Source organism: Myotis lucifugus, unplaced genomic scaffold (assembly GCF_000147115.1).
Source record: "Myotis lucifugus unplaced genomic scaffold, Myoluc2.0 scaffold_256, whole genome shotgun sequence".
NCBI classification, from domain to species: Eukaryota; Metazoa; Chordata; class Mammalia; order Chiroptera; family Vespertilionidae; genus Myotis; species Myotis lucifugus.
In genome coordinates, this window is record NW_005871304.1 from 240,269 (window position 1) to 251,308 (window position 11,040).

Sequence of the window (11,040 nt, forward strand, 5' to 3'; positions counted from 1 at the left end):
AGAGGCTGAGTGTCACGCATGCGTGAGGCCTGGAGCTGGCGATGGGTCTTGGGGTTACAAATCCCTGTGAAGCATTACCTGGGTCACACTATTTTATTTTATTTTATAATACTTTCAAAATTGACTTCAGAGAGGAAAGGAGAGGCAGAGATAAAAACATCAATGAGAATCATGGATCGTCTGCCTCCTGCATGCCCCACACTGGGGATCAGCCCGCAACCCAGGCAGGTGCCCTGACCTGAATCGAACCATGAACTCCTGGTCCATAGTCTTCCCTCTTAACTACTTTTGGTATTTATCTCCCCATCCATGTGAACATCAAAAAGGCAGGGATTTTTGTCTGTTTTGTTCACTGATGTGTACCCCGTGTCTAAAAAAAAATGTGATGATACATAAGCATCAATAAATTTTTGCCAAGGGAATGAATGAACCTACTAGTTTTTAAAATGGACAAAAAAACACACACACACACACACACAAAAATGGAGAGCACATTGGTAAGGGATGACTGAGAAAATGGACTCTGGATTTGAATTCCAGCTCCTACACTTATCAGGCTCTGTAATTTTGGGCTAATTAATCTAGCTAATCAGTTTCCTCACCTGTAAATGGAGGTAACAGTACTTAATTCAGTTTTGTGACGATGAATGAATTGCATGTAATGTGCTTCGAACTTCTAAGGCTCAGGAATTTTAAAATTACTAGAAAGCACCTCATGTTAAAAGACAAGTTCATTCCTGCTTTGGCCCATTTCTTCTGTCAGTTCCCCAGACTAGAATACTTTGCTCCTGGTTCCCACACTGACTTCTCATTTTGGTCTCCTGTCAAATAGGAGGAGCCTTCTTTGACAATGAGCCCAAAGGAGCCTGTTATCACTTTCCCTTTCATTACTGTTTCTTCTTCCCATTCCTTATCAGAGGCTTCCCTGTTTATGGTTAATCTCAAGGACCCAGCACGTCAGCTCCAAAGAATAAGGATTTTTTTTTAAAAAAAGAAAAAAAAAGAATAAGGTTTTGTCAAGCTCCCATTTTATTCCCAGTGTCTGGCATCTCCTACTTGGGAAATTTTACAAATTCAAAAATTTTCCCTGGCTGAGTTATTTCAAATTATGAATGGAGAACAAGAGTGTAATGAAAGGTTAATGCTGTTTATTTTATTTATATACATACATATCTTTAAAAATTAGTCACTTTTCATTTTTTAATTATACAAATAATACATTTTCAATGTAGAAATTTGGAATACATATAAACAATGGTTTTACCTATATCCTACAGATTTTCACCTTTGGATATACATATTTTGTTACAATAATTCCTGCTCCTCCAAAAAAAAACCTTCAAAAATAACAAAACCAAACAGAAAAAATAAAGGTAGACTGGTCTTAACTGTACCACAGGTGCTAATTTACATTATATACAAATCTATGTGAATTAATTTCAATTTCAACTTTTAAAATCTAAACCAGGGGTCCTCAAACTACGGCCCGCGGGCCACATGCAAATACAAATATTGTATTTGTTCCCGTTTTGTTTTTTTACTTCAAAATAAGATATGTGCAGTGTGCATAGGAATTTGTTCATAGTTTTTTTTTTTAACTATAGTCCGGCCCTCCAACGGTCTGAGGGACAGTGAACTGGCCCCCTGTTTAAAAAGTTTGAGGACCCCTGATCTAAACTGATGCTTAGTAAAAATATAACACTAAAAGATTCCACTTTAAACAGCAGCAGTTTCAGAATAACCAAGAACTTGATTCAGGTGTGCTGTTGATAAAGAGCCAAGTATTATTTTTTTCATTAAAATAAGCAGCTTTTTAGTATTGCATCCTTTGAGAAAAATATTTTGCCGGTTCAGCCACAAGCTCTTTGCATATATACATTTACATGTTAATAAACTCTTTATTCATTCTGATGTTCTTGAAAATATTCATCAAACATAGAAGACGACTCATCTTCATGTTCCTGACACAAAGGAAACACAAAAGAGAAAATACATTGGTTTCCCCTCAGTTAGACATAGTATGTGTTTACGTATTTTTCAGGTAATGCTCTGTAAGGAGCTAACACTCAGTGCCAGCTCCTGGTGCTGCACATAGGTAATAGTTAATAGTAACAAAAGGCATGATTGAAAGAATATTTAAAGTGTTTATATCTGCCGAAACCGGTTTGGTTCGGTGGATAGAGCGTCGGCCTGCGGACTGAAGGGTCCCAGGTTCGATTCCGGTCAAGGGCATGTACCTGGGTTTCGGGCACATCCCCAGTGGGAGATGTGCAGGAGGCAGCTGATCGATGTTTCTCTCTCATCGATGTTTCTAACTCTCTATCTCTCTCCCTTCCTCTCTGTAAAAAATCAATAAAATATATTTTTTTAAAAAAAGTGTTTATATCTCATTAGAAGCATTTCTTCTTCTTTTTTTAAATCCTCACCTAAAGTCATTTTCATTCATTTAGAGAGGGGGGGAAAGAGGAAGAAAGGTAGGGACGGAGGGAGGGGGAAAGACAGAGGAAGAGAGAGAGAGAGAAACATCTATGCAAGAGAGAAACATTGATCAGTTGCCTCCCATATGCACACTGACAGGGAATTAAAACCTGCAACTCAGGTATGTGCCCTGACTGGGAATTAAATCCATGACCCTTCCATGCATGGGACCACATTCCAACATACTGAGTCACAGAAGCCAGGACTAGAAGCATTTCTTACACCAGTTCTCAGCTATCTTACTGTGCTAATACCCTACTGAAAACTATCCTTAGTCTTTCTATTGACCTATGTGAGGGCAGCCCAAATTCAATTGGATTTTACCTCCTTTTTGCATCTATCCCAAGCTCTGAGTACTAAGAAACATAAATCAGTAATAGTGTCTCAATAAAAAATAGAGTAAAACTGATATTGCTCTTTGAGCTCAGGAGTCAATTTCAGGAGTCACCAGAGAAGCCTAGGTTACTGCCACCACTAAGACAAAAATTAATTTGAGTTTCTGGATTACACAGGAGATCAAGGAGTGCCGGCAAAAATTTTACTAAAAGCCAATAAATACCCTAAACCAGAAATTACCTTTGGTTCTTTAAATTCCAAGTCTTCTCCATACTGAATGGCAAAATCAATATGCTGTAATACAATGTTCATGCTTTCTTCATCTGACTGATCGTAAGGCAAAAATCGAACCATGCTGTAGTCGTCAATCTATAAGTTGGAGATTTCAGAAAGGGTCATTCTGAAACTGTGCAACATGTTTAATTTTCAACTTATATATTTGAGGTTTATAACCATTTATCATTGGATAGACAGAGACAAAACGGAAAATCAATATTCATTTTTCTGGTCTGACTTACCAGAACACTCAACTTACTACATAACTAGATACTGTTTCATAGGCATTTATCTGAATTCAACAACTACTGGAAATTTCAACAGGGCACAGACAGTTCTGAATTCCCAAAATGGCTTGGGATAATGGACATGTCAGCTAATTTACTGGCTATCACCAATAACTGCTTCTAAATTAAACTGTGGGGGGAAAAATGAAAAAAAAAAAAAAATTAAACTGCTGACTGGCCAGCCCACAGCCCGTCACCACCACCTCCCCATTGCAAGCAAGTAGGACTGGATTGTGCTTTCCGTAATGTTGGCCACCGATGAATAACAAAAAACAACAACAACAACAACAACAAAAATTTAACCAGCTTACCAGTCCACATATAGCTTTAGTCAATTTTTTGAATTTTTTGCTTCTTAAGTCACTTGTGGAATCATCTAATAAAGAATACATGTCTGGATCTAGAAACCTTTAAAAGTGAGAAAGAGACTGATGAATAAAAGGAAGAAGAAATCCAATTTACAGACAGACAGAACCTCACATGTAAATAAAGCTTAGAAGATTCATCGCTGCAACTGAGATCTGATTGTAGTGGAGGCCATGAACTCACTTCTCAATTTCCTTCTTAGCTTTCTTACTCAGCAGGTCCATTTTCGTCATGATGTTAACTTGTGGAATTTCTAGAGAGATCATAGCACTCAGGGCCGCCAAGATGCCAGAAATAAACTGAAGGAGGAAACAGGAAAGGGAAGATAAATCAACAGGTGCCAACAAAGTTCCCTGGTCTCTGCATGAAAGAGAGGCTTCTGTGCCTCACTGGAGCAGAACTGGCCTCAATCAAAGAAACATTGATCCTAAAGAAAGGACAGTCCACTAATCAGAGGGCTGACCCTTGGTTTCCGAAGGTGAGGAGAAAAAAGGTGTAGATTTAATCTGTGGTGGTCACAAATCTCAATTTAGACCATATCTTTAACCTTCTTTCCCATAAAAAATTCCTTAAGAGCTATTAATGAGAAATAAAGTTTCAGACAGTTCATAAACTAGACAAACAGCCCTCAGGAAATTAAAAATGCACATACATAATATGCACCTGCCTCATTTTTCTCAGTAAGTAGTTCTCCATATAATATCATAATTTACCATCTGAAGTGAAAATACATTATTATAATAATTTTATAAGGGATACAAAGTAACTCTAGAGTATAGTTTGTGAAATGTCCGGAATCACACAATGATTAAAGGAGACTGTCATCTGCTTGCACCCATGACTGAAATATCAACAACAGATTTATCCTCAAACCTTAAAAGACTCCACCATAAACTGTGAATCGACCAGAAAAACTCCACAGACTCGGAACTCCCACTGTTCTAGCCGCTGGACCAGTTGTTTCATCACAGGCAGATGCGTATACAACTCGATCTGACCTACATGAAGAAAATTGCAAGACTATTACAATCAGGAAATGTTAAAAAATACAAAAAAATTTACCCATAAGATGGTTAAAAAAAACAAACAAACTGCCCTGCTAGAGTGGCACAGTGGTTGAGCATCGACCTATGAACCAGGAGGTCACGGTTCAATTCCCAGTCAGGGCACATGCCTGGGTTGAGGGCTCAATCCCTAGTAGGGGTGTGCAGGAGGCAGCCGATCAATGATTCTCTCTCATCATTGATGTTTCTCTCTCTTTCTCTCTCTCTTTTCCTCTCCCTTCCTCTCTGAAATCAATAAAAATATATTTTAAAAAATTAAAATTAAAAACAAACCAACAACAACAACAACAACAAAAGGAAGTCAAGCCCTGGTAGAAATATATTCCATTTTAAGGAGTCTTATAGCCTCTTGAAGCAATCACAAAATCATGAGGTTCATCATACTTTCTAGTTTTTGCCCATCAAAAGCAAGCGCCCACAACCAAGGTACATGCCCTTGACCGGAATCGAACCCAGGACCCTTCAGTCCGCAGGCCGACACTCTATCCACTGAGCCAAACCGGCCAGGGCAATAAAAATATATTTTAAAAATTTAAAATTAAAAACAAACCAACAACAACAACAAAAAAAGGAAGTCAAGCCCTGGTAGAAATATATTCCATTTTAAGGAGTCTTATAGCCTCTTGAAGCAATCACAAAATCATGAGGTTCATCATACTTTCTAGTTTTTGCCCATCAAAAGCAAGCGCTACAATTTTGTTAACCAGTGTCACCCAATAAATTCAATAAAAGGAAAAATAATATCCCTCTCCCTTCCTCTCTGTAAAAAAAATCAATAAAAATATGTTTTTTAAAAAAAAGGAAAAATAAAAAAGCGAGTGCTACAAAGGTATTGCAGTTTAGGAATATTCATCAAGCTGAACACTTATGACATCTGAACTTTTCTGTGGGTGTGTGTATGTTCAATTAAAAGCAGAGGGGAAAAGTGAGAGCCACATATGATCAAAGCTCAGTTAAGCTCAAGTCTAAAATTCACAATTTGGTTTAACAAGTCATACGCGTTTCTCTCTCCCCTACCAGCCTCACTTCACAACATTTCCCTTTGTGCACTGTGTGCTTCAGCCACAACAGCCTTTTTGGTGCCTCAAACCCACCTCCTTCCTTCCTGCCCGTAGGCCTACAACATGCTGTGACTTTTGCATGGACCAGTCTCCCTCACCTTTGGGCTATGGCCCAGCCTACAGGCCACTGGATCAAAGCCTCCTCTAACCTCCCTGCTGTGTGATGGTCTATGCCAGCAGTCGCCAACCTTTCGGACCTCACGGACCACAGGTTGGTGACCGCTGCTCTATGCTATTCCTGTCACAAAGGAATATTAAATAACATTTGGGTGATTTTTGTTTATACTGTCTAGCACTGCCACTTGACTGTGAGCTCCACCAGGGCAGAGACCATGGCTGCCTGGTTCTCTATGGTATTCTCAGTGTACAAAGTTAAGCACTCAGTAAACTCAATGAATGAGTAGAGCCGATGAATAAGAGCTTTGTACCTTACTGCAATCTGTATAATTCAGAGTGACAAATGCGCACTGCACTTTCTCCTACTGAGGACAGAACCAGCATGACTGTGAGGAAAATGACACATTCAAACGGCTCACCCACCTGGACAGTCAAAAAGGATGTAGTCATCCTCTACGTGGCCAAGACAGCTCTCTAGCCAGTCAAAATTATTGGCGAAGTACTCCATGCAAAACACCAATCCTCCATTGGGACCGAACCGCAGAGAATCATCCTCCATCACGTCATCCACCTCGATCAGTTCCCGGATGTCTGAAAAGGATAGGCAGGCCCCGGAAGAGAAGCACATCCATTTGAAAACGGTTATCCTCACAAGTGATAATTAACCATTCTATAAAAACTCACACATATAAGATTGTTTCTGTACATGGTTATTCCCTATAGCAGTGTCTGTGGGAAGTAATTATTGAATAGCCAGACAATAGAATCCTATGCAGCCATAAAAAAGGAAAAGCTCTTCAAGTATTTGATTATGACCTAATCTCCTAGTTACACTGTTAAGTGAAAAGTGTAAGGTATAGAAGTCCATGTAAGAATCCATCGTTTGGCCCTAACCGGTTTGGCTCAGTGGATAGAGCGTTGGCCTGCAGACTGAAGGGTCCCAGGTTCGATTCTGGTCAAGGGCATGTACCTTGGTTGCGGCACATCCCCAGTATGGGGCGTGCAGGAGGCAGCTGATCGATGTTTCTCTCTCATCGATGTTTCTAACTCTCTATCCCTCTCCCTTCCTCTCTGTAAAAAATCAATAAAATATAAAATAAAAAAATAAAAAGAATCCATTGTTTGTGTTTAAAAAAAAAAGACAAAGACTCACGATATGTACATAATAATATGCATCTTTGATTTTATATGCATAGATTCTCTATGGATAAACACACCCCAGAAAAGTGGCAATTCTGGCTGCATCCTACGAGAGCAGCCGACTGCTGGGACACAGAGCTGGAAGAGACATTTACTCTTTTGTACCTTTTGCATTTTGAACGATGTGAATATACACTAAGTATCCTATAACCAGTAAACAAAACAAACAAACCAAGAAAACCAATTACTGTTTCTTAACACAATGAGCCCAAGGAAGCTACTTAACCTTCCTATGCCTCACTTTCCGTATTTACAGATGGGGTACAAATCATATATCCTAGTGTAGAAGGATGAGGACTATATGAGATAACATAGCTAAATCACCTATAGCAGCAGCTCAAAGAATTCTGGTATATGCATGGTTCTCTTCTATTACTAATTTTTGGAAATCAGTATTTTTAACTATCTACGGTAGGTTTTTATTTTTGTGTTCAAACCTACAATCTCTGTTCCCAGAGAACTGTGCCTCACTCACAGCCCCATGCATGTGGCTAATATCTTCCCACGTACTTTCCCAGGAATAACATCTGACGCCAAGTTGGGACAACTGTAATAGCTGCACTGCTGGCCCCCGCTTCTCCTCTTGACCCTCTAGAGTCCATCTGTCATCCGAGAGCCAGTTACCTTTAAAAACATAAACCAGATGCCAACCCTCTCCCCTGCTTAACACCCGCTAATGGCATTCCATCGCTGACAAGTGCTAGAGATTCAATACATGTGTCCTTCCCAAATTCATATGTTCAAAACCTAAAGCCCAAGGCGATGATTTTAGGAGGTAATTAGGGTCATGAGGGGTCTTATAAAAGAGGCCCTAAGGATCCCTCACCCCCTTATGTGAGGACACAGGGAGAAGTTGGCAGCCTACAGAATATAACTGGGTCTTCACCAGAATCTGACCGTGCGGGCATCCTGATCTTGGACTTCCAGCCTCCAGAAGTGTGAGAAATACATTTCTATTTTTTGTAAGTCTCCACCTATGGCATTTTGTTATAGCAGCCCAAACAAAATAAGAAACAGTATAGTCCTGGCTGGTTTGGCTCAGTGGATAAAGCGTCGGCCTGCAGACTGAGGGATGCTGGGTTATAGCAGCCCAAACAGAATAAGAAAACAGTATAGTCCTGGCTGGTTTGGCTCAGTGGATAAAGCGTCGGCCTGCAGACTGAGGGATGCTGGGTTTGATTCCGGTCAAGGGCACGTGCCTCAGTTGCAGGCTTAATCCTGGCCCTGGTTGGGGTGCATGTGGGAGGCAACCAATCGATCTATCTCTCTCTCACGTCGATGTTTCACTCTCTTTGTCTATCCCCATCCCTTCCATTCTCTCTAAAAATCACTGGAAAAAATATCCCTGGGTGAGGATTAACAAAACAAAACAAAACAGTGTTGAAACAAATTCTGTTGGATCCACCAGATTAATTAGTTAATAAAAATAAGTTAAAAAAACAAAAAACAAAACACAGGATAAAACCAAAACTTCTCATCTCCTACTAGCTCCTACCCACTTTCTTTCACTCATTATGCTCCAACTCATCAATATCTTTGATTTTTCTGGAATAAATCAAACCCTTTTCCATCTCTAAGGCTATGTATTGACCTTGATGTGGTCTCATTTTAGAAAGCCTTTCCCCAGCTTGATGAGCATATTGCCATCTTTAGATCTGGGCCCAAATATCTCCTCCTCCCGAGACACCATCCCTGACTACACTACCTAAAGCAGTGATGGCGAACCTTTTGAGCTCGGCGTGTCAGCATTTTGAAAAACCCTAACTTAACTCTGGTGCCGTGTCACATATAGAAATTTTTTGATATTTGCAACCATAGTAAAACAAAGACTTATATTTTTGATATTTATTTTATATATTTAAATGCCATTTAATCAACCAAAAAAATGAGTTCACGTGTCACCTCTGACACTGACCTAAAGCAATCTCCTCTAGTTATTCCCTCTAATCAGCCTACTGGCAGTCTTTATCTCAATCTGTAACGTGTTGCTTATAGCTTATCTCCCTGACTAAAAGGTACACAAAAGTAGGATTAGTATGTCTTGTTCCACAGACACTTGAATGAATAAATTAAAGGAGTTAAAAAAAAACCACAGCAACACTGAGGGGGCTCACTCAGAGTATGATCAGCAGTAAACCAGATTCACCGTAGCAGCACTAAGCATGGAAAGTACAGAAGGGAAGGGTAGGAAGGCACCTACTTACTTGAATTTAGTACCTAAGAGACCACGAGAAAGGATACTGTTAAACATAAATGGATGTCAGCAAATGACATTCAGCCTCATGCTGCTCACCATTTAACCAGGGGACCAGACTGTAATAATATTTCAGCTTCTGTGCCGAGCAGCCAGCACTCCCGGCCTCCTCACCCTCCTAATTTTCCTGAAGGAGGGGGAAGCTCTGCTCAGGACTCACCAGCCATTACGGGGTAGCTGAAGTGTTCTGCTGCAGGATCGAGGTTCACCACCTGGACAGACCGACTGAGGGCTTCACAGTGCTGGACCATGGTGGCGCAGTAAGTACTCTGTAACGTCACAGGGCTCAAGGGGTCAGAGCAACAGCAATGTAATGTTACCTCCTGCACCCCCACAAGGACGCTACGCCCTGGACAGTGTCTGCTAGGGACAAAACTAGGCCTTCACTGATCCCTGGGAGCCAGACAGGGCCGGATTAGACAAAACTGGGTTCCAGCCCGGCTGGTGTGGCTCAGCGGTTAAACATCGACCTATGAGCCAGAAGGTCGTGGTTTGACTCCTGGTTGGGGCACGTGGCCAGCTTGCAGGCTCCATCCCCAGTTGGGGGCGTGCAGGAGGCAGCCGGTCCATGATTTTCTCTCTCATCACTGATGTTTCTGTCTCTCCCTCTCTGAAGTCAATAAAAATATATGTTAAAAAACTGGATTCCAGCCGCCACTTACTAGCTGTGATCCCGAGCAAAGAACCTTTCCGTGTCTCATTTCCCTTATCTGTACAGCCGGATTAAAAGGGCTTATTTTAGAGGGTTGTTGTGGAAACAAATGAGGTGTTCAGCGCAGTATCTGGGGCTTAAGTATAAAAATAAGTATTAGCAACTATCACTCCTCTCCTTTCAAAACAACAACGAACAGGGTACCGAAGCCCAGACTGCAGAAGGGAGCTGCCCAGGGTCTCAGGGTCCCCAGTACAAACACCCGCCGGTCCCCTCCTCTGGACCCGAACCTCCCTGCCTCCCACGAGCTCCTACTCTTCCCTCCTTCTTCCGCCAAATCCTCACCTTCCCGCTGCCTGCGGGGCCCATGACCAGCTGCGCATACCGAGGCATGTCAGCTCCCCGAGATCCCGGAGCCGCCCGCCGCGCAGCAGTCCCCAAGAGCGGCGGCCACACTCCCTTCAGCCTTCGCGCGACGCCCTGAGTTCCGGGAACGTGAGGTGCGAACCAATCACAACCCAAGTTCCGTTTACATGCCACACCTCCGAGTACGGAGCATCCCGCAGGCCAAATCCCGTGCGAAACGCGTCCTAAGAAAACCCTGGGAAGGGAGGGATGTTGTGTGCGCACGCGCTGAGGTTGTTGGTCCAAACCCTTGGTGGTGAGACTGGCGAAGCCTGGTTGCCTTGGTGATAACTGTTTACGGATAACGGCTAGCACTCGGCATTCCTGCGCGGGGTGCTTGGGTCCTTGGTTTGCGTACTGATGTTTGACACAGATGGTGACATTCGAGATTTGCAAATTTGCCGAGGGTCTGGAATACTGAGGTGGAAGGCACCTCCGGTGGTGGAGGGCATGTCTATTTCCTTTCCGTGACGCAACCGTTCCACAAAAAGATGCAAACGTGCAAACGCGTAGTCAACTGAAGAATTCCCGCTCCTCCCCAATT

General features: G+C 41.9%; 1 protein-coding gene across 4 annotated transcripts; it reads right to left on the reverse strand.

The window, feature by feature from the left end:
• Positions 1 to 1,131: 1,131 nt before the first annotated feature.
• On the reverse strand, positions 1,132 to 10,591 carry GPN3 (GPN-loop GTPase 3). Of its 4 annotated transcripts, none has more exons than XM_014464583.2 (8): positions 10,477 to 10,591; positions 9,600 to 9,708; positions 6,409 to 6,576; positions 4,617 to 4,741; positions 3,927 to 4,042; positions 3,689 to 3,785; positions 3,055 to 3,183; positions 1,132 to 1,961 (listed from the first exon to the last, which is right to left on the reverse strand). In XM_014464583.2, the coding sequence occupies exons 2-8, from the start codon at positions 9,688 to 9,690 to the stop codon at positions 1,899 to 1,901; spliced, it is 789 nt and encodes a 262-aa protein (XP_014320069.1). In that variant the 5' UTR covers positions 9,691 to 9,708; positions 10,477 to 10,591; the 3' UTR covers positions 1,132 to 1,898. The 4 variants fall into 4 exon arrangements, with proteins under 4 accessions (XP_014320069.1, XP_006109657.2, XP_014320066.1 ...); XM_006109595.3 differs by having other exon boundaries at positions 10,437 to 10,585; XM_014464580.2 differs by having other exon boundaries at positions 9,600 to 9,724; positions 10,437 to 10,581.
• Between the last annotated feature and the right edge of the window lie 449 nt (positions 10,592 to 11,040).

Coding starts and splice junctions, on each gene's coding strand:
- GPN3 (XM_014464580.2), bottom strand. CDS start 10,474: ATGCGCAGCTGGTCATGGGCCCCGCAGGCAGCGGGAAG. Junction 3,786..3,926: donor GCTAAGAAGGAAATTGAGAA/GTGAGTTCATGG, acceptor TCACTTTTAAAG/GTTTCTAGATCCAGACATGT. Junction 3,184..3,688: donor CTAAAGCTATATGTGGACTG/GTAAGCTGGTTA, acceptor TCCAACTTATAG/ATTGACGACTACAGCATGGT.